The following is a 23691-nucleotide window of genomic DNA, read 5'->3' as shown; positions in this document are numbered from 1 at the left end:
ACACTGTGACATGGCTGCTCCAAAACATTGGGAGCGCTGGGTCTCATGCAGCACCAGATGGTGTGTCTAAATCTGTGAGCAGCAGAAAACATACAAGATGTTCCTATCCCAGGCCACCCACCAGCCACGGGCCAAAGGTCCAAAATACAACAAACTGGCCTGGTTTGCAAAATTCAGAGAGAGATAGAAGGGGGGAGATGCTGGGAGGTGGGGGAGAATACTGGGGTGTGTGTGTGGGGGAGGTGCTAGGAGGTGGGGAGATGAGAGATGGGGGGAGAGACAGGGAGAATGCTAGGTGGGGAGAGATGGGGGAGAATGGTTATCATTGAACAGGAAATGGTGGAAATTGACGATCTACAAGCTCACAATACATTTTGTTGTGAGCATTGTTTTTTGGTTTGCCTATAATGACATGCCCAGAATATAGCGACACCACATGGGTTAAATGTGGTTAAAGGGATATTTTCACTTTCAAAAAAACTTTTGGTCATTTTATCGTCTATTCAGGCTTTTTGGAACACCCAGGACAGTTTTTGAATTTCTTCATTCATTATTTAGATATTTGATATTCATTTCCCCCCTTCCAGGACCTTCCTATACACACCCATTGTAACTTCAAACTCAATTTTAACCATGATAGATTCAATGAAAACAACTGTCCTTTTTTAGGGTGACTCCTGACACCCTCCGAATACGTGAGCAGGCCGTGTTTTTTCAATAACATTTTTCATTGATTTCTATTAATCTTTTGGGGAAATGAAAATTATTAAATACAATAACAGATAATTAAAATTAATGAAAAAAGAAACCGAAAAAACACGGCCTACTCATGTATTCGGAGGGTGTCAGGACTCAGGAGTCACCAGAAAAAAGGACAGTTGTTTTCATTGAATCTATCATGGTTAAAATGGAGTTTGAAGTTATAATGGGTTTGTATAGGAAGGTCCTGGGAGGGGGGAAATGGGGGGAAATGAATATCAAATATCTAAATACTGAATGAAGAAATTCAAAAACTGTCCTGGGTTTTCCCAAAAGCCTGATTAGACGATAAAATGACAAAAGTTTTTTTTTAAAGTGAAATATCCCTTTAAGTTCAAGTGTCCCAAAGTTAATATCAACTTGATTTGAAACAGCTTTTATAATGAGACCAATGAACTTGAAGTGTCATTGTGAGCTATATGTGATAACATTGACGTTCTTGTTAACTTTGACGTTCCTGTCAACGCTTAAACAAAGTCTGTAGAGACAGCTGCCTCCATGGCCGTGCAGTGAGCCTCTGTCCTTATGTACCACTGAGGAAAGATCAGCTTTTTCTTCACAACATAGTTTCAACGAGTGAAAAGTATAGTACATTAAAACTATACAAGTTCAACTTATTAAAACAATTACTGAAGTAAATTTACATGAGTAAAAGTAAAAAAAGTAAAAAAAAAAAAAGTAGTAGGAAAGGGGGGTCCACATGCATAGGGTGGTTTTTTTTTCGCCACCTGTTTTTTTCTTAATCCTTAAGGGGTATATTTTAAGATTCTGCCAGGTGCCAACCTGAAATATTGTCCCAAGGGGTTAATCTTTTATGATTTCTTGCACCTACCCCTTCACTTACTATAGAGGAAGAAAAGACCCCACAAAAATCTTCTTTAAGTAGCATGTGAGGGGTCTAACTAGGGTTTTTTCATGAATCTGAATCCATTGCAATGATTTGTTTTACACAAGAAATATTCCTTGGGCTAAAAATGGCCACACAAAACTATGATTTTGTGGTGAAAAGTGATGAGTCATCACTTTTCACAGTTTTGTGGGGTCGATGTTTAGCCCAAGGAATGTTTTTCGTGCAAAACAATTGCTTGCAATGGATTCAGAATCATGAAAAAAACCCTAGTTAGACCCCTCACATGCTACTTAAAGGAGATTTTTCGGTGGGGGGGGTCTTTTTTCCTGTTTAGTAAGTGAATGGGTAGGTGCGAGAAATCATCAAAAATGAACCCTTTGGGACTATATTTCAGCTTGGCACCTGGCAGAATCTTAAAATATACTCTTCAAGGATTAAGAAAAAAGAGGTGGCGAAAAAATATCCACCCTATGCGCGTGGACCATAACTCGTTACTACGCACTTCTGGCTCTGACCCTAAAGTCACTAGTGATGGAGTATGTTCAAGTCCTGCTTTGTGGAATAGTGTGTGTTCTTAGAAGGGCGTTCGCTCGGTCAAGTCAATTTGGGCTGACTTAATTAGAAAGCAGCTGGACGCTGGCGTGCGCGGGCGACCTGGGAGTGGTGAGCGGTGTTCTCGTTATCTCCCGAGCTTCCTAATCCGTGCGCCACAGGGACGATTGCAGCCGCCAGTAAAGTGTCCAAACAAAGAGCTCGCTGTGGGTCAAGAATGTAGTCTTCCCATCTGTTTCTTAGGATCAGTGGGCACTGTTCATATGTAGCCATAAAACAGACCGAAGTTATGTGGTTATAAAAGCTGCAATAACTTTGATCCTACCTGGGACTTGAACCCAAACGTTTACTGTTGAGCTATAATGTTTGGGAAGGGGAGTTATTTCTTGTTATGACTTTCATGCAATACCTCTTATTAACCAGTAGTGGTCCGGGTCCCACCCAATCATGAGATCTGTAAGGGTCGATTCATACTCCACTTTTAGAGCCTAATTTATTTCGGTTCGGCTCTGTCTAAACTATGATATGGCGTAATTTGAAGCCGAATTAATGATGTTACCTGCCCCCCGTCCTCTGAATGATGCTATATCGTTTAGACAAGTCAACTAGCAGCACACTCTACACAGCTCGTGTTAGCGCAGCTGAAGCAGCCATGTCCCAGGGCGGCCCTGCATATAGTACTGATGATGTTGTGGCGGCTTTCAACCCCTAAATAGACACAGTCAGGATCACCTTGAGAGAGAGAGAGAGAGAGAGAGAGAGAGAGAGAGAGAGAGAGAGAGAGAGAGAGAGAGAGACATGTAGAGACAGAGACTGAGACACAGACACTGCTTACAAGTACCAACAATTAACCTTGTTCAATACGGTATACCTATACTCCTACTTTTTGAAAAACTTTTGTTACAATTCATTTAAATTTTAGTTTATTATTTAAAAAAATGCATTAACCACTTGTCTTTAAGCCCTATTTGTACTCAGAGATGGGCAGTATTTGAAATACATGTATTTGAAAAACTTTTTTGAATTTTGTCATTTGTATTTGGCTGGGATGGAAAAAAATGGATGTAATTTGTATCAAAATACTTTCAGATCTAGTATTTTCTGTATTTTAAAATACAAAATACTTTTTATAATGTCATTTTATTCTGAAATTAACACAATTAAAAAATGTACACAGGTGGAATAAATAAATACAACATTTTAAAAGTTTGCCCTTCCGATCAGAGGTCTCTACCAGGCCGGGTTGCCTAACAAGGCCTAAAAAATGAGTCATAGCCACTTGGAAAGCCAATCATAGTCTACCGGAATGGAATCCAAAAAATCGAACGCTACATCTTGATCAAATTATGATTAGAGATATGATGGTGTACCAATTTGGGTGAGGTTACATGGTCAAAATTGTTTCACTGGAACAGAAGCCAATCATAGCCTATTGATGGAATATGACATACCTGAAAGATGTGCCTTGATCACATGACTAGAGTCACAGAGATCATAATAAGTTGTCTAACCTATGTGTCGTCATGGCATCAGCCGCAAACAAATCAGTCAGCTCCATATGGGCCCAAAAGAGGGCATGCCCATATTTGAGCATAGACATCTGATTGTCCTGAGCCACGGATCCGACCGCTATGCCCATAAATGGTCAGGGACACAAAGACTCACTGTGGCCTATATGTATTTCTACCACTTTTTGTGGTCACATGTTCAAATACTGGATTCTGATTGGCTTAAAACAGTGGTAAATCAGTCAACAACCTTGAGTTGGCTCATGGACCCCGCCCACTGAAACAATTAATGATTGTAACTAAAGATCCTTGCAAGTTACAACTGTGTTTTCTTTCATTTATATGGTAAAAGTGGTAGAAAAGCAATTTACCATTCAAGGTCGTGGGTTGTTGGCTGATTTACCACTGTTTCAGGGTTGTTTGGCACTTGGCTTCGCCGCGTGCCACAACCCTAAAACAGTGGTAAATCAGCCAACAACCCACTCCCTCTCATGGTAAATGGCTTACATATACTGTATTATTCTTAATTGCATATTATAGTCATGTGAATATATGGGACCGACCAACTTCAAACTCTGCACACACAACGGTCGAGGACTCGAGGGAGCGTCGTGCCCACTGCCGAGTCGTTCGGACATCTAGTACAGCAGATAATAGGAGCAATCGTTCACTTTGTGATACAAGCGTGAAATTTGGCATGAACATCAGTCATCCGGATCGGGAATCAAACCGGCGACGCCAGCAGGCATCATAGCCTAGTATGTGGTATGCGCCTTGACCACCAGGCCAACGGGCGCCCTGGATGGATAGTTTTTATTTTGTATTTTGTATGTTTATATAGCCACACAGATATGGGCTGTCTTCCTCCATATATTATGGGCATTCCCATATGAAGTCCTGTTAGATATTGGCTTAATATTGATGACATCAGCGATCTCCATATATGGGCATAAAAGGGATTCTGTTAGAGTGGTTCCCATGACATCTCAACATACAATCCCTTTCATGCCCATACATGGAGATCCCTATCTGAACCAGCCACACAGATATGGGCCATGTGTTGGCCATCTGGTCAGTGATGTATATCGATGACATCAGGGATCTTCATTATATGCATGGCATAAAAGGGATTCTGGGGAATACCCATACTGTTTATGGAACTTTTACATACGGTAGGTGATGTCGCCTGTGATATCACAGTGATGTGTCAGGGGAACCACAGTGTCAGGCGTGACCTACAGACAGAGATACGCGGAAGATGTGCCGGTTTTCATAGTAAACTTGCGACCTACCGGTATAGTCACAATTAAATCTCACAAAAATGACACTTTGATAGAATGTAAAGTAGTCAGTGTACAGCTTGGATAATTTCATTGCCCCCTCAAAACAACTCGACATACAGCCATTCATTTCTAAACTGCTGGCAACAAAAGTGAGTACACCCCTAGTGAAAATGTCTGAATTGGGCCCAAGTGTCAATATTTAGTGTGGCCAACATTACTTTACAGCACTGCCTTAACCCTCTTGGGCATGGAGTTCACCAGAGCTTCACAGGTTGCCACTGGAACGGGTACACGTCGCCTTTCTGAACCCCCGCCTTTCCGAAGATTGACTTCCATTCTTCGAAATGGCGGTGTTACCAAATGTTATATAAGATCCCGGCATTCCGAAATCAAAACGCACCACCTTTCCGAATATTGACTTCCATTATTCGAAATGGTGGAGTGTTCCTCTTTTTCTTTACACCCCTGCATTCCGAAATTCGAATATAGCCTATTATTTGAGTCGCCTATAAGACCATCTCTCTCTATCTCTCTCACTTTCTCTCTCTCTCTCTCTCTCTCTCTCTCTCTCTCTCTCTCGTTCTCTGTCTCTCTCTCTCTCTCTCTCTTTCTCTCTCTCCTCTCTCTCTGCCGCCGCTATATGACGCGCACGCACTGTGCGTTGGGCATCATGCTGCCAAAGGGCACAAAAAAATGAGAGAGCAAAAAAGAAAAAAGAGCCGCCAAGCCGATCATGATCATCATAATAACTAATATGTATTTGTGCCGCCTTAAAATAATCATGGCATGCATAAGAGCGTGCGTGATGCCAGATCAATGGTTGTGATAGCTGCTCAATGGTTTAATTCATTTGATATCATATGGGGGCGGGCCGCGGCTACAGACACTCACCCACTGTGGAGATTTGACCGGATGCATTGCAAAAGTAAGAATCAAATGTTTTTCCACCTCATGTAAATTAACTTATGCCTGCCCAGCTCTGACTGAGGTGGCACTGGACACCCAACAGCCTGTTGTGCGTCGGGCACCAAAATGGGTTGCAACCGTGTGGCGGCCTGTCTCTCTCTTGCGCAAATTGAACAACAGACTGAGGCCCATCCACCACACAAATCTTTCTTATTTATTTTGTATTTAATGAAGCCAGCCCTTTACAATACCCATTGGCTCATGAAGGTGGGCCCAAACTAGCAGAACAATACGACCTACAAGTTCACAACGAGTTGCTATCTGAAAAGTTGTGAGATTGTAGATCAGCTATTTTCACAACAAAGTATGTCATACATTGAAAATAACTACTCTCAAAAAAGTATTTCATTTTATCTTCAAATATTTGAAATGTAATTTAAATAAAGTCAGCATGAGGTGAGACTGCTCTGTTATATTACACACATGTTTTGAGAGATCACAATGAAACTGTCCTCGAAGTGATCATGTACCTGCAAATGAATGCCTTATCAATCTTTTACCAATTATTATGATGCCAAATTTTTTTTGCAACATAATGTCTTTCCAATGTGTCCATAAAGGTGTCTTCTAACACCTCTCAATTAAATTCAACCTCTCCAACTGAACTCCTCTTGTAAACTTAGTGGGAGCCCATTAAAGTAGAGAATGACTAATTTCCGACCCAACCTTTTCGGTCTGTCTTTCAGCGGGTAAGGGCTAAATTTGGGAGGGCAGCTACCCACGTTGCCCAGTGCTGACGCTTCCGCTGGAAGAAACTTCGTGGGAGCCAATCAAACTTGAGAAAACCTGATGTGAAACACAGAGGGAATATTAATAATTGCCTAATTGGCTCTATGCATGCAACTATTCTGCTTTTGGCTCTGGGCTGCAGCTCCACTTCCGGTTCTCGTCTTATCACTCTCTCTTTCTGACTCTCTAGTGTTGTGTGTCAAGCACTGAGCCCAGCAACAGCATGCAACTATACAGAGGATTAGATAGATTATATAGTTGGAAACACCCTGGCACTGCTCTCATGAGTCACAACCCCCACATCCACCCACAGGTAAAAACATCATGTTCAGAAGTCTTGAGTTTTATTTATTATTATTATTATTTTTATTACCCTTATTATTATTACCCATATATTTTGCTTTAATCCCTGAGTTTTCCTATAATGCCTGTTTTTTTTTAATGTAAAACATTAAAACAACTTTAATATTTAGAAGTTATAAAACTTGACTCCTGTTTGCAAATGGTCAGAAACATTTTATGGGAGGTCTATTTGGTGATTTGGTGATTGACATCACAAAAGTATAGGCAAAAATATGCGGAAAAGCAATATCGGCCATATTTTGGCAGCCATCTTGAAATAAATGGCCGCCATCTTTGATTTTCAAGTGGCCCGGTTTCTTAAATTGAATAGTGGCCTCCAAAGATGATGTGTACCAATTGTCACGCTTGTATCACCAAGTGAACGATTCTCCAAAAATACTGCTGTTAGCCGCTGCACTAATCCAGTTGTCTTGGCCTGCACACATAAGGCCTGCTCCAAAGCCAAACGGCATGAGAAACACTCTGCTTGTATGGTCAATTTATTCTAATAAATTCTGACGTGCAATTTAATTAATATTTGGCAATCAATCTATGAATTTACTAATCTTTGCATACATTTTTATTAAATGTATTTTCATGTATTTTCAAAATACAAAATACGTATTGTATCTCAAATACATTTCTCAGACCAGTATTTCTATTTTGTATTTTTATACATTCTTTGATACAGTATTTGTATTTTGTATAAAAATCATTTTTTTTTTTTTTTTGATAGGGGGCACGGTGGCGCAGTGGTTAGTGCTTCGCCTCACAGCTAGAAGGTCCTGGGTTCGATTCCTGCCGGGGGACGCTGTGGGTGCTGGGGGCGTGTTTCTCCCTCCGCGTCATCAGCGCCCACACCCTAGGTGGGGTCGGCGATAGGGCCTTTCTGTGTGGAGTTTGCATGTTCTCCCCGTGTCTCCTAGGGTTGATACCCTCACAAAAACATGCAGTAATCCTGGTCTCAATAATGCCTCCCCCTGGCCAGCCGGGGCGCTTGATGGAGGGGAAAGGAACTGGTTGGAATAACGTGTTCCTTCCACGCGCTACGTCCATCCCGGGGAAATCCCCCCTGTCAGGTGGAAAGAAACAACTTGGACTACTCATGCATTGAAAGAAGCATGAGGTCAGTCCGTTGTCTCCCCAGGCGCGGCAGAGGGAGAGCAGAGCCCAGGATTACATAGGCAATTGGCACTGGGTGAAAAATGGGTTGCAAAATCGTGGGATAAAAAATATTTTTAAAAAAACAAAAAACTTTTTGATGTATTTTTGCCCATCTCTGTACTTTGTCCATTCGAAAATAGCAGATATACAGTACAAGCTCACAACACGTCACATTGCGATGTGTCGTGAGCTTGTTTATTTTAAAAGTTAATATGTTAGTTTGAAGTATTTTGATGCCAATACTTTTGTGCTGTTTGTTACTAAGGTAAAACCTGGTGGCATTGCTACTGTTACAGTACTTACCGCAACTGCAAGTCAAACGTCCGATTTCTTCCTCCACCACTGGTGAGTGGTTAATATTCACAGACATGCAAGCTGTGAGATTGCCTTTCTGGCTAAGAGAGAAGTGGATGAATTATTGTCCAGGGAAATCCCTATTAATGCAGAGCAGCTTGTCAGCTTCAGTGCACATGTCAGCAGATCTATCTCCATTTAGACCACTATTAAAAGCTAATTTCCCCATCCAAGAGCAACTTGGACATTAATGGATGGGTTACAGTATGTCTTGAACTACGGTAGGACGATATATCAAACATTTTCGTCATCGCAGTATCAACGCATGCGATATACATATCGCTTTTACATATCGCAAAATCGATTATTTCACTTGTTTTCAGGTTTTTTATTCATTTTAACATTGAGCTATAAAATATGTTTTTGTTTCGATTAGAAGAAAATGTTTTAAGCGGGGCTGTGAGAAGCTGTATTGCTGCCGTTCTGCCTTTGGCGACCGCATGATTAATGAAGAGCTCCTGTTATGTTATGTTCTTATTAACTAGAAAAATATTGTTCCTTCGAAACAATTGTGGGCTCGCTTCAAGCCGGAAAACAATGGCTATAAAAGCACAAAATGTCAAGATCGCAGGCAGTGCTCTCTTTGACGTTACTGACGTCAAAGATTGGTCCATTTTGTTCCAAAAATGTGTTATGCAAAAGTTGACCCGCTGGTGGCGCTATAACAGGCCAATGTGAGAAGGTTGGTATCTGTTCCTTGACCTATTGGGAATGTGCTTGCAAGATTTCACGCACATCCCAGGCTGTGTTCATGATTTGAGGTGTTTTTGGCTTTGGACACTTTATCGCTGCTTGCAGCTATATTTATTATTATTATTTTATATTTTTTTTGTGTGCACTTCATAGGCATGTTAGATAAAGGTCCTTAGATTGCGTGTAGAATGTTTCATGCAAATTGCAAAAAAAATCCTAGAATAAAAACGGGTTTAAGCGTTTTACAAACTGCTCAAAATTATATAGCGCCCCCCTTTGGCCATTTGGGGTAAGATTGGTTTCAGTGATATTTGAACTAACCCTCTACACTATTTTGTCATGAAAATGTGACTTTGCATGTATGTTTTAGAGGCAGAAGAATAATTTGCATAAAAATGCAATATTGTTTGAATTATTTAAAAAAGCATGTTTCAATGTTAAAGAAATCCGATCTGACAGATCTTTAGATATCGGTCCAAAGTTCACGTAAAAAAAGTTTTGTGCACGTGACGCGAAAATTCCAGAATAAAAGCGGGTTTACGCGTTTTACAAACTGCTCAAAATGGCGGAAAATCGAAGGGCGGAGCTTACTTAACAACGACACAGATGTCTTCCGCTTGAGTCAAAGCACGCGTGTAACAAGTTGCATGTCTTCAAACTAAACGAGTCATGACTTATGCCCGTTTGAAGTTTGAATTTTCAAACGCTTCGTATAGCGCCCCCCTTTGGCCGATTGGAATAAAATTGGTTTCAGTGATACTTTGACTAACCCTCCACATCTTTGCCAAATGCCATGAACGTGTAACTTTGCATGTATGATTTAGAGGCTGAAGAATAATTTGCGTAAAACCGCAATATTGATTGAATTATTAAAAAATTATATTTCACTTTAAAAAAAATCTGGTTGATCAATCTGACCGTATTGGTCCAAAGTTCATGTGAAAAAAGTTTTGTGCACTTGACGCGAAAATCCCAGGAGGAGATAGATTTTTACTGTTTTTCATATAATTCCGAATTGTGGGAGACCTAAAGGTCAGAGGTCAAAAGTTAGAGGGTAAAAGTTGTTCGGCATGAGGAGACGCATAAGTGTATACAGGTTTCATGGCTGTATGTATAACACAGCATGAGCTATACCTGTTCAAAGATCGCACTTTCGAAGGCTTCCTACAGCGCCACCATTTGGCCGATTGCTGTATAAAGTAATAGCACACGTCGCCACTGTAAGCTGAACACATTGATGTTTTTATTTTCATTTTCTCACTAAGTATGTAGGAGTAGAAAGGAACCGAAGATCCCGTCTACTTACTAGATAAATAAATAAATAAATAATGACAATATCTAAAGTGTGCTCGCCAGGTACTGGCGAGCCCACAATAAGCACTACAGACACATTTCTTATGCACATCACCAGTAATTGTAAAGTAATGGTTGCTTTATTTTAGAGGTAGGCTATAGAGAGTTCAGGAGAGATGCAATTTTGGTCTAGTTAAGCCCTATTTTAAATACATGTGTACTCCATGAAAAACATTTTCCCCCCATGTTTTATGCTTTTTAAAATGTTTAACTTTAATTTGATGAAGTCAATTATCAGGCTGAAATGTTGGATTTGGAGTAGTATGTCATACTGTAGATGACTGACATCACAGGCTGGCCATCCATGCAGTAGGGCAGGGGTCTTCAACAGGGGGTCCAACAGGGGGTCCGGGACCCCTAGGGGGTCCTCAGAGTTACTACTGGGGGTCCTCCAAATCTTCCAATCCTTTTTATATTAACAACTTGAACCCGAGTGTGTGTCCATATTCTGAGAACTGTAGCCAAAAATAGCAGATCTACAAGCTCACAACACCTCGCTCTGCGGCTATTTTCGACCAAGAGGTTTGGTGTAGAGGGGAAAAAAGAGCACACTAAGTACAAAGTGAAAGGTCAAGTTTATTAAGTATTGACGGTTCAAGTGGTTACATATCTGAAAACTAGGGGTGTAACGATACATTTTAATAGCGATTCGATACATATCACGATACATGGTTGACGATACGATACATGGACGATATTGGTTCATTCATGACGATACGATACGATACGATTCAATGATTTAAAATCGATATAGTAACTATTTAGCAAAGAAATTAAATCTGTGTGAAAGGTGTGGATAGTACATGTTTTTAAGGGAAACATGCATTATTATGGATATAAATAAGTAAACACAGTGATTATCTGCCAAATACATGGACATTGTATATTGGCAAACCTGCACCTTGACATGAACCTAGAGATTACACACATTTATCGATAGACCAGTGTAGCTATATGGAAAGGAAAAGTAATTAAACCCCTGCTTTTACATTCTTTCTTCTTAAAAATGCTAAATACAATTCACAAGTAGGTAGTATCGATACAATCGATTCTTTGCACTGCCGATTCGATACGATACAAAATAAAACAATACAATTCGATTTTAGCTGTTTTCATTTCGATATACTTCGATTTTATAAGTTAAAATCGATACAGTTACTATTATCGTTACACCCCTACTGAAAACACAAATTGACATGGATCCAAAATACACTGAAGATTGTGCTGTCAAACGATGAAACTATATGGAATCTGGGGGTCCCTGCTTCATCTCTCTCTCAACTAAGGGGTCCTTGGCCTGAAAACGTTGAAGACCCCTCCAGTAGGGGATCTTTGATCTCAGATTTCAGATCTGAACTACGCTGTTCTCATCCAGATCCCAAGATCAACACAATGAACTTTTCTTTAATTTAAATTGTTTTGTTTAATCAAGTTCTCATTAGGTACTGTATGTAATACTATTGTTGTTGTCACTATATCGCAATAACTAAAATCTCTCCATATAATTGTGGGCATGTGCCGCACTGTGAAGCTTGTAGGCTATTTTCGGTGCGCAAACAAGTATAAATCGGGCTTTGGTGAAACAGCTCTGTACCAAGAGACAAAAGATAAAGTGACACAAAGCCTCAAATCTGCAGAGTGCATCTCATTGACCACAGATGAGATGGGTGGACTTCACTCTGTTACTCAGCGCTATATTAAAGTCCTACTGAGTTTCTTCAGGCGATAGAGGTGATAAAGGCTGTTTTTCCCTCTAAATCTGAGTAACCTTGTGCTTGTGTATCCAGAGAACGTGCCGTTTGCCACTCTGTGGTGCTGATGTGTTGCAATCAATGGTGCAGGGAGGGGGGTGGCATTGCTACTGTAATGGAGAACCTTTCAAATGTAAAATTAATTAGCTGCAATCTCACTACATCAGGGGAAACTCAGCATATATTTTGTGCTTAGTTGGTACACCCATTCATCCGTGCTTGCTTTAGCATGAGGCAGTGTGCGTACTGTGTGTGTGTGTGTGTGTGTGTGTGTGCGTGCGTGCGTGCGTGCGTGCGTGCGTGTGTAGTGTGTGGGGTGTGTGTGTGTAGTGTGTGGTGGTTGTGTGTGTGTGTGTGTGTGTGTGTGTGTGTGTGTGTGTGTGTGTGTGTGTGTGTGTGTGTGTGTGTGTGTGTGTGTGTGTGTGTGTGTGTGTGTGAGCAGGGGTGTCACACCAAATTCTGGGCCCTGTGTACAAGGATTTACTCACATTTTGTGCTTTAACTATTGAAAAATAGCAGATATACAAGCTCACAGCGCGGCTGCGCTTTTGCATGTCTGAATATTTCAAATCCTTCTAAGGTTTCTATGTCAGTGGTGCTCAAATATTTTCATGTGAAGGACCCCCAAAATGATATGTATTTGGCCACGGACCCCATCTCAAAATATTTAGTTCCAGGGACCCCCCAGAAGAAAGAATTGAGTTGCAAATTGAAAAGATTGAAAGATTTGCACACATTTTCACGACTTTTCAAAAATAGCAGATCTACAAGCTCGCTGTGAGTTTGTATATCTGCTATTTTTCAATAGCTATAGTATAAAACAATTAATGGCCCTCCACCTTGGGCCCTAGTAACTCAGTAGTCCCACTTCCCCTCCCCCTTGTGACGCCCCTGTGTGTGAGTGTGTTTTTGCTTGTGCGTGCGCGCATGTGTGTGCGTGTTGAATTGTGGGACGTTGAATTGTGCAACCCTGACGAAGACACATTTTGTTTGTGGGGGAGGCTTAAAGCGGGTGCTCCGGCTGTCAAAATGTTCTGTCCCGGTCGTTGTGTATTTGTCAGGTGAAATTCAACGTGTCGTCAGCAAGACAGTGATTCGTCATTAGAGACGGTTCTGCTCCATTGCTTCATAGAAGGAGGCACATTTCTCTCACCCACATTCTTTCATTCTTTCTCTTGTCAAAAGCAAATTCCCAAAGCCAGTAGTTGCGGGAAGTACATTTACTCAGAAGTTGTCTTTAGCGTGTACATGTGTCAGTACTTTTATATTTAAACTCCACTACATCTCAGAGGCAAATATTGTATGTTTTGTTTTACTCAATTATTTGAAAATGTTAATTACCAGTTACTTTGTAGGCATATATTATTGCAAAACAAAAATTAACCAATTAAACCCTATTTTATACTTTTTATATTTGAAAACAGCAGATCTACAAGCTCACAGCGAAGCGTTTTGAGCTTGCAGATCTGCTATTTTTGAAAGATTCTGACTACATTTTAAAACCTTTGAAAAAAATAATGTCAAATGTCAAATGTTGAATCCAGAACCTTTTACTTACTACTACAGAGTAATTCTGTATTGTGGTATTGCTGCTTCTACTTTCAAAAAAACTTTCTGTCATTTTATCATCTAATCAGGCTTTTGGGAACACCCAGGACAGGTTTTGAATTTCTTCATTCAGTATTTAGATATTTGATATTCATTTCCCCCATTTTGCCCCCTTCCAGGACCTTCCTATAGAAATCCATTATAACTTCAAACTCGATTTTAACCATGATAGATTCAATGAAAACAACTGTCCTTTTTTTCTGGTGACTCCTAACACTCTCCAAATATGTGAGCAGGTTGTGTTTTTTTCGATACATTTTTTCATTTATTTTTTATAATCATTTATTGTATTTAATAATTTTCATTTCCCCCAAAATGTATAGAAATCAATGAAAAATGTTATAAAAAAAACACGGCCTCCTCACGTATTCGGAGGGTGTCAGGAGTCACCAGAAAAAAAGGACAGGTGTTTTAATTGAATCTATCATGGTTAAAATGGAGTTTGAAGTTATAATGGGTTTGTATAGGAAGGTCCTGGAAGGGGGAAAATGGGGGGAAATGAATATCAAATATCTAAATACTGAATGAAGAAATTCAAAAACTGTCCTGGGTGTTCCCAAAAGCCTGATTAGATGATAAAATGACAAATAGTTTTTTTTTAAAGTAAAATATCCCTTTAAGTAAAAAAAAAACATAGTACTTCCACCACTTGTCAGCAGACTGGTGATTGGTCATTAGAGAGACAGAGTTCTGGTCCAGCTCATCGGAAAGGAGGCAGCTTTCTTTCTCTCTCTTGGATCTTTCATTCTTTTCTGTCGAAGTCAGAGTCCCAAAGCGACGGAGAGAGAGCTTTTATGCTCCTCAGCAATAAAATACACCTTTACAGTCCATTCATCATCAAGTCTTTTTAAAGGGTTGTGACAGTAATGTTTGACAACTACAAGCCCGGGAGAAACAGACCGGTACAATATGTGGTGGTGTGAAACAAAGGTAGCGTATGATAAGTCACATTTCAAAAAGATTGCAGAAGTTCATAGGTTTTTACATGAACAAAACTACAGTAACCAAAGTGAAATGAACTGAGCTTACTAGACTTTCATGCAGTGTTGTGAAAAAGTGTTCAGATAAAAATAGCAATGCACTAAATGTACTTGTTACAAGTTAGTCATGTATTCAAATATTATTGTATTTTACTTAAGTAATAGTATTGACATCAGAATATAATTAAAACATAAAAGTAAAACGTTATGAATGTTGACACACTTTAAAAAAAATATCCGATCTTCAAGCCCACGATGCAAAGCCAAAGTATAAAATAGGGCTTCATTGATTAATGTATGTTTTAAATCTAAACCTTTTTTTTCTTTTTCTTTTATATGTTAGTAGTGGAGTAAAAAGTGAAATATTTGCCTCTGTATTGTAGTGTAGAAGTATTGAAAAATGGAAATATTCAAGTAAAGTAAAAGTGTAGCGCAAAATTCGACTTCAGTAAATGTACTTATACTTTCTAGCACTGGTTTCATGCTCTGCCTCTATTTCTCTCTAAGTTCTCGTTCTCTTCTCAGCGTGACTGTGAGTGACTCATCTTCACGTTGTTAGCGGAGTGAAGGGCTATAGCACATTAAGAAGGTGTTGAGAAAAACCTACGTCACTTCCACGTGCGCGGCCGCACCTCTCGCCCCAGGAATAGATGTCATTCTCCATTTAAAACACCCAGGATGATTTGCCCATAATAGCCAAAGAAAGAAAAAATAAAACACACACGCACACGCACACGCGCGCGCGCGCACACACACACACACACACACACACACACACACACACACACACACACACACACACACACACACACACACACACACACACACACACACACACCCACGTTCATTGAAAATTGTAGAAACTTCCTGGATTGATTTGCACAGGAAAACTGCTGCGTTGACGTGAATGGGATTATTGATGGAGCTGAGAGGAGTTTGTCAGAAATGGAAACTCTTCATGCTGTGTGTGGAAGTAATGTAAAGATCAATGGAGCTGATCACTAGGAATTAAGAGATTCCTCGCACTGCAGCAACCCGTCTGTCATTTACAAACCATTTTTTGGGGGGAGGGGGGGTAGTTTTACTCACTCACTGACTGTATACGTGGGGAATAGGGATGCAACAGTTAATCCAACTACACAGTTTAATCGATTATCTAACTATTAATTTACAGAATGTCTGTCTGTCCATCCGTTGTCTGTCTGATTTACACTCATGACATCATTGATACTAAACAGTGCCCAAATTTGGAGATAACTGACATCACTCATATACCGCCACTTCCACTGGCGGAACTAGCCCCCCCAATGCCCCCCCACGTGAGATTTAAAAAAAAAACAGCATTATTCATATTAATTACTTAACTCACCTGCTAAAGTAGGCTAAGGAGGAGGACAACAAAAGTTGGGCACGTTTTTCCATTATATGTCTTCATTGTCTTGGTTTCAGAGAGCATGGCAAATATTGTTGCCCCAAAGTCTTGTGTTGAAAGTTTACATTCCATAATAATGCCAGAGTGTTGTTTTTACTCAAAAGAACGTCTCTTCAGCCTGTGTTCCGTCAGCAGCACTAACGGGCCCTATAGAGCTTCCTGTCATACCAGTAGGAATTTCAAAACAAGAGTTGTTGTAGGCCTATTGGATATTTGTAATGTGATCATTCAACACATGTTTTATTTTGAAATCATAGCAGCCTATTACAGGAAATGGAAGCAGCAGACACTGGAAAGCACAGTGGCTCCGTCTGTATACATTATTATTAGATTTTAGCGTCACGCTATTTACGCCCCTGGCCACCTCATACTGTGCTGTGCACACCCCATCACCCAAACTCTGCACATAATTCGGAGCACATATGTTGGAACGGGCAAGGACTAGTAAAAAAATAATTGATTTTAATAGATAGTAAAAGTAGCAGATAAGTAAAGTAAGTAAGCCTTGCTGAGCCATGTGGCCCAAAGGGCAGGAGTCTGTCTCCTGTCTCTTAACACCTGGGGAGCCAAACTCGTTCAGGGACGAGACAAGGCCACTAGGTGTCACTGTGCCAAAAGGAGTTATCTCGTCGACAGACGAGGCAGCATAGGGTTAACTGTACAAGCTGCTGGCTGCCCTCTGAATGACCCGAGTCCATTACGTCACCCCGCAGCTCAGGCAGTGATAGAGACAGGCAGAAAATGGCGGAGGCAGCTTACATTGCTTCACATTCTACTTTGAAACATACTGTAAGAAGGGCTTTATCTCTGAATCAGATGAATAGAGCGCCAGGGAAGGAGAGATCTGATTGTTTTCACGGCGACACTTTACCGCGATGGTCGGCCCCGTTTTGGATTATAGTTTCGCGAGCTTTTGTAAACAAAGGGATTATCTTCCTCAATCGTCAGCGGACACCCACGTGCACACGCACGAAGCTTCCGAGGCACTTCAAAATAAAGCGTAAGTGAATGGTGGCGCCAGCAACAGCTAGAAATGTTATAAACCTTAGCAGCCCATGTGTTAAAGAGGTGGTGCCATAGTTTTGTACTTTTTCTGTTATGTATGTGTCTATGGAGTTAACATTACTCTAACAGACCCCCAGGTGTGGTTATAATATGCAAATATGTCTTCCCTGTGTATTTTGGTTACTTCCGGATGGATGAAAGCCTCTGAGTCAAAAGGACGATTGAAATACACTTATATAATGACATCATAATATCATCCCCTCCCCTTTTCACAATCCAGCAACAGCTGTGGGTGTGGCTAACTTCGGTTGGGTCACCACCCACCTGACAACCAGGCATACTTAATGAATAGGTTTAATACGGCACCCCATCTTTAACAAGTACATACTGACTCTACTTTGTTACATGGACTGCTGAGTGCCAATCAGATAGATCAGCTATTTTTGTGTGAAATCATAAATAGATAAATACAATAGGGCTTAAAGGAGTAGTTCACCCACAAAATGACTTTTTTCCTATTGATTACTCATGCCATGGAGACTTGAGTTCAATAATATTTTTAGTTTTTTGTCGCATTCCTAAGACAAAAAATTGATTACAAGTAATGTATTCCCATTGATTCCGGATGGGGACCCAAATGCATTCGGGTCCCCATCCGGAATCAATGGGGAAAATTTACTATAATCAATTTTTTTTGTCTTAGGAATGCAACAAATACAAACAAATATTACTAACTCAAGTCTCCATGGCGTGAGTAGTCAATAGAAGAAAAGTAATTTTGGAGGTGAACTACTCCTTTAAGCAGCTAATCAGACTAATCCATTAAATCAATTATAAAATAAATCTATTTGAATAAAAGAAAATAGACTATTATAAGAACCAGGGGTCATCCGTGGCAAGACAAATCCATGTCCATGCAGAGTAGGTACAGTACGTATACAACGCTGATTTAATTAATGCAAAAATACCAGTGGTGTAACAAAGTATGAGTACTTACCGGTAGTTACAATACTTATTTTTTAGGGGGATCTATACTTTATTTGAGAAAACTGGCACTCTCATGAAGGCAAGTTGCCTGGGGTCCATTGTTGTGTGGATACAAGAATTATAGGCACTTATTATTAGTGCCTGCTTCATATTCTGCATTTACGCATTTTGATGTTTGATAGAATGTTGCACACACTTTTATATTATCTGTCTACCCCCCTCTGTGTCTCAGAGGAGGGCTGTGGACACTGGAAATCTGCCTACTAGTGACATTATCAGTAGGCAGGTTTGGTCATTTCAACCAAGATTCAAACTTCTTCAGTTTGTTTTTGAGCGGTATAAGCGGTGCTAAGCTCCAACATCTGGCTTTGTCTGTTTGTCCAAAGTATGTCGTACGGCGTACGCCCAGGGTCACATTGGCCTACATGTGAAGCATGGCCTTCATCTGGCCTACATCTTTGCACAAAGCACCCAATTGTTGTTGTAATGGGAAAACAAAACAAAAATAAAATACTCAATAGCATCTTCAAAATGACAATCTCTGGTTTGTCCAGTAAAGTCAAATGGTGGTTATACTGTAGGTCTTATTTTGACGCAAAATTAGTACTCTTTACTAACTGTGAGACAAGAGAAGTAGACCTGTAGACCAAAACAAAAACATACTGTAAGACTGGGATCAGTTATATCCAAAAATCGGGATTACCTTAATTGATCCCACTGGAATTAGAGTGGATTGCCAGAGCAAAACGCACAATTAATTTAAACATAATGTTTAATTATAAATAAGACGTTAAAGTTTGTAAATTGAAATAACCTTTATGGTTGATTAAAATCTTCATTTATTTTTTTCACATTTGCAGTGTACACTTACTTAGCTCTAAGAACAGTGTATTCAAATAATGACAAATGTTAAATGATCCATTTATACCCTATAACTTACCTCCCTATTCAGGGCACTACTCAGGATATGGTAATGTTGAAAAGTTTGATTCAGGATCCGAGTGATCCTATCCTGAATTTTCTTTGAAATACAGGGACAGAATTTGTCTGGATTGTCTGATCCTGGATCTCAAAATATAGGACTTTAAAATCGTATCCGATCAGATAGGGATTAAAGGTTTTGAACCCGAAGTGATTTCCCAATCATTTGGGACCCAAACGAGACTAATGACAGGATATAATAACATACTGTAAGACTGGGATCAGTTATATCCAAAAATCGGGATTACCTTAATTGATCCCACTGGAATTAGAGTGGATTGCCAGAGCAAAACGCACAATTAATTTAAACATAATGTTTAAAATGTTTAAGCAGACCAACAGTATTATTCTATTGTAGATTTCTCTTTATAGACAAATCCACGGAGCGTTGCCGTGTAGTTGCGGTGTTGCAGTGTGAAGCGGTGGCCGTTGACACCGCAGTTATGATTGCCACTCTGTGGATTTGCCTAGTCTCTCTCTCTCTCTCTCTCTCTCTCTCTCTCTCTCTCTCTCTCTTTCTCTCTCTCTCTCTCTCTTCAACATTACAGGCAAAAGCGTTCTAAAAAAAACTAGAAACCATGAGTATTGGAAGTTTCTCTGTGTGGGGTCTGGGGACTACAAGAGTGTACAAATGGGATTTTTACAATGTAGATTCGGGTCCAAGAAATAACAAATCCTATCAAATGGAGGGTCCGTTGCCTAATGCAAACTGGGGGTCATTGAAATGAAAAAGATTGAGATGTGATATTTTCAAAAATACCTTGACAATTCTATGAAAACTGTTTGTATGGGGTTCCTGGCACAAAATATTCTCAGATGGAGTCCGTGGTATGAATGTGGGGGATCTTTGACGTGAAAAAGGTTGAGAACCACTGCTTGAAAGTGATGAGGTCATCAGAGCTGTGAGGGAAGCTGCCCCCCCTCTCCCCCTGGTTGGCACATTGCTATTGATTACAGCTCCTGATTTAATCTCCTCCCCTCTGTTCCCCTGTCCTACTCCACTCCATCACCTGAGCTCTGGAGACTGGCGGAGCATTGACTGCTATATCAGCCTGAGAGAGAGAGAGAGAAGAGAGAGAGAGAGAGAGAGAGAGAGAGAGAGAGACAGACAGACAGACAGACAGACAGACAGACAGACAGACAGACAGACAGACAGACAGGGTGTTAAGTCAAAGCGGTGTTGCCCCCTGAATGGTTCGGATCAAGTTCGGATCAAGGTTCAAGGTTCATACAACTCCTCATACTCCTTTTCCTTAACCACCCGTCTCTTTGCCTTACCCCTCATCTCCTCGTGCCTACTTTCTTCATCTCTCTAGCTGTCCCATTTCGTCTTTGCCAGCTTCTTCCTAATGCTGTCCTGTACTCCCCCATTCCACTACCAGGTCTACTTGGCTTCCTTCCTTTGTCCAAAGGTTATCCCAAGTACTTCCATGGCTGTATCCCTTACCACTTCCGTGGTATTTGTCCAGTCATCTGGCAACTCTTCACTGAGTTGACGTTCACCCAGTGACTTTCTTACCTCCTCCCTGAACTCCACACAGCATTTTTCTCTGCCTTCACTGTCTTCAGCTGTTTGCGCACTAGGGTCATCCTACAGAGCACCATCCGGTGCTACCTTGCTACTGAATGCTATGCTGTCCCATGCTATCCCTTGCAGTCTCCAATCTCTTTCAGGCTAGCGCTCCTACCTAGAATATAGTCTAGTGTTCCTCCCTCTTCTTGAAATAAGATGTTCACCAGACATTTCCATTCCACACCCAGTAATCCTTCTATTAATTCCCCAATTAATTCCCCAAACCTCTGTGCGAATGTGAAATTATCTAACCAAACGGCCTCAGCGACCTGTGCTGTGAGGTCGGACCAAGGGTTCCAGAGAACCAAAATAACAAGAACATTAGAGATCAGTGGCCATGCATGTTGACAGGAGAGATGATAAGAGGAGCAGAGTTTTTACCATTATTAGTAAGCTCAGGACAGAAGTATGGATATAGTCTCTCAGTGAAGGTGCAGCCAGTGAATGAGTAGATATGAACCCTGGTTTCCACATCATAAAAGGAGACCAGACCCTCCTCATAATCCACCAACACTCCTACCTTCTGGAGCGCCTCTCTTACAGTGAGGAGGACATCAGGCTCAGCATGAGCTTTGTACTCATTTCCATTTCTCAACCTTATAGTCCAGTAACCATTCTTGGGTGTCAGTTTGATTGTTCCCTTTCTGTTGATGGACTCTCTGGCCACTCCTAAACTCCAGTCAGTTTTCCCTTTAACCTGAACCTCATAGTAAAACCTTCCTGAGGAGAAACTTTGGTTTCCTAAGACACATGGACTATTGGAGAATCTCTCTGTGTTGTTTGGGAGGTTCTTCCATGTGGCTCCACGATTCACTCGTTTCCCATCCTCAGACAGGATGAGTTTGCAGTGTGCTGTATCAGGGTCTAGAGTGACATCCACCGCATATTGCTGCATTTTCCTCAGCTCAACATCACACAGCTTCCGCTGCATCTCTTGACTTAGTGTCTTCTCTAGCTGAGCTACAGCTGTCCTCACAGTCCCCACGTATGAAGATGGATGTACTTTGATGTTTGTACAGTCCTTGGCGGGTGGAGGGGTGTTGATGGAGGTGGAGTTCTGGAGGTGCTCTTCAGTGCGTGAGAGCTGTCTCAGCTCAGAGCTTCTCTTCTCTAACTGAGCGAGTTCCTTTTTCATGTCTTTGATGAGGCTTTCAGCCCGTTTCTCTGTAGTTTTCTGCTTCCCTTCAATCACACAAATGAGCTTAGCATGGCTCCTCTCAATATAGCTCACCAGAGCAGTAAAGATTTGCCTACTGTCTTCTATCTCTCTGTCTGCATCTCTCTTGCTCAACTCTACCGAGTGTTTGAGCTCTTGAATCTTCAGTTGTCTCTCCCGGATCATCTGATGAATTTCAGCATCTGTCTTTGCTTCATATTCTTCTTTCCACTTGTGACTCCTGAACTGATGAACAATCTCAGAAATAAAAGTATTGATATATACTTCTGGTCTCTTATGGAATGTCTTTGTACATAATGGACACTTACACACATCACTAGTGTCCCAGTAATGTGTGATGCAGCTTTTACAGTAGTTGTGTCCACATAATATGGCGACTGGATCAGTGAACACGTCCAGACAGATGGAACACAGGAACTGCTCTTCAGACAGGAGACTGCTGGCAGAGGCCATTTCTACACACGAGTAATAAAAGTGAAAGTGTGAAACACTGGAAATATATTGTAAAAACGACGTAAAACTCGATTAAGTGGAAGTTGCTGTATCGGCAGTGGTGCTGGGATGTCCTCAACCTGTGATGTGTGACTTTACAAAGAATATTAAGCTGTAATGGTCTGTTCTATGTTCTAATGGTCTTGGTCTCTGGGGGTGTGACTAATGCCCCTCCCACACTGTGTAGTCAGCTTTTAAGGAGAGCTGACCCAAATATGACGCCACTCTTGCCCAAATATGGACTTCCACATGGCTCAAGACTGGACTCGGGTAACCTTGGCACCTGATGACTGACATGAATACAGAGAAATTCATTTTTAGGATGTCTATCCTAGCCTGACACTCAGCCTGAATTGACATTTTGTTTCACTCAATTATTCAGTCTGAAAGTGCTTTCATCCACAGCCGTTTCTGGGATGGGTGTTGCCAAAGAGGCGATTGGTTCACCACCTGACCAATCACAACAGTAGCAATGACGTAGTGTTGTTATGTGGCTGGCTAGTGGCTAGGCGAGCCTGTTGTTTGCTACTTCCTAACCAAAGAAACAGGCAGAATAGGAGCGCTACAAACACAGCAAAACATGTCTGCTACTGATGTTTCACAGCAAGATCGATACGATCGCATGTTACCGCGGTGGGCGACGCGATGTGTTGGGAATGATCGGTACGGTCCGGCGGCGGCGCTGGACCGCACATGAGTTCTGGGAAAACCCCACCCACGCTGCTCACAAGCGAGATTTATATGTCTCATGCCTCATTTTGCACATTAATATACGCACATACCTTTTTTTTCTCCCTGCCCTTGTCGTTGCTGTAGCACAGTACCAAAAATTGGATTTTTCTTGTACCTGTACGAGTAGTGAGTAGTAACATATTTTCTTGATCTTGAACCCTCAAATAACCCTCAAAATGTTCTAGGTCAGAGGTCTTCAACGGAGGGTCCGGGACCCCTAGGGGGTCCTCAAAGTTACTACAGGGGGTCCTCCAAATCTTTGTGTGATAGAAACTTTGTTTTTTCTACAATAACCACTTGAACCCTAGTATCCCTATTCTGTGTGGCCAAGAATAGCCGATCTACAAGCTCACACCGCCTCGCAGCACGAGGCGTTGTGAGCTTATAGATCTGCTCCAAAGTCCCAGACCCTGGTCTCAT

The 23691-nt window shown here is 41.0% G+C and overlaps 2 protein-coding genes across 2 annotated transcripts in view; one reads left to right on the top strand and one right to left on the bottom strand.

Annotated features, from left to right (window-relative positions):
- LOC308288767 (transmembrane protein 266-like) overlaps positions 1-23691 on the top strand; it is a gene marked incomplete at both ends in the record, with an annotated part of 90946 nt that overhangs the window by 29918 nt on the left and 37337 nt on the right. The gene's annotated exons all lie outside the window — the stretch shown is intronic.
- LOC308288025 (E3 ubiquitin-protein ligase TRIM39-like) lies at positions 21199-22212 on the bottom strand (the record flags this gene model as incomplete). Its single annotated transcript, XM_080729370.1, has 1 exon — positions 21199-22212. The coding sequence occupies one exon, from the start codon at positions 22210-22212 to the stop codon at positions 21199-21201; it is 1014 nt and encodes a 337-aa protein (XP_080585496.1).

Source organism: Nannobrachium achirus, assembly GCF_963921795.1.
Source record: "Nannobrachium achirus genome assembly, chromosome: 7".
Classification (NCBI taxonomy): Eukaryota; Metazoa; Chordata; class Actinopteri; order Myctophiformes; family Myctophidae; genus Nannobrachium; species Nannobrachium achirus.
This window is presented reverse-complemented; position numbering and strand designations above follow the sequence as displayed.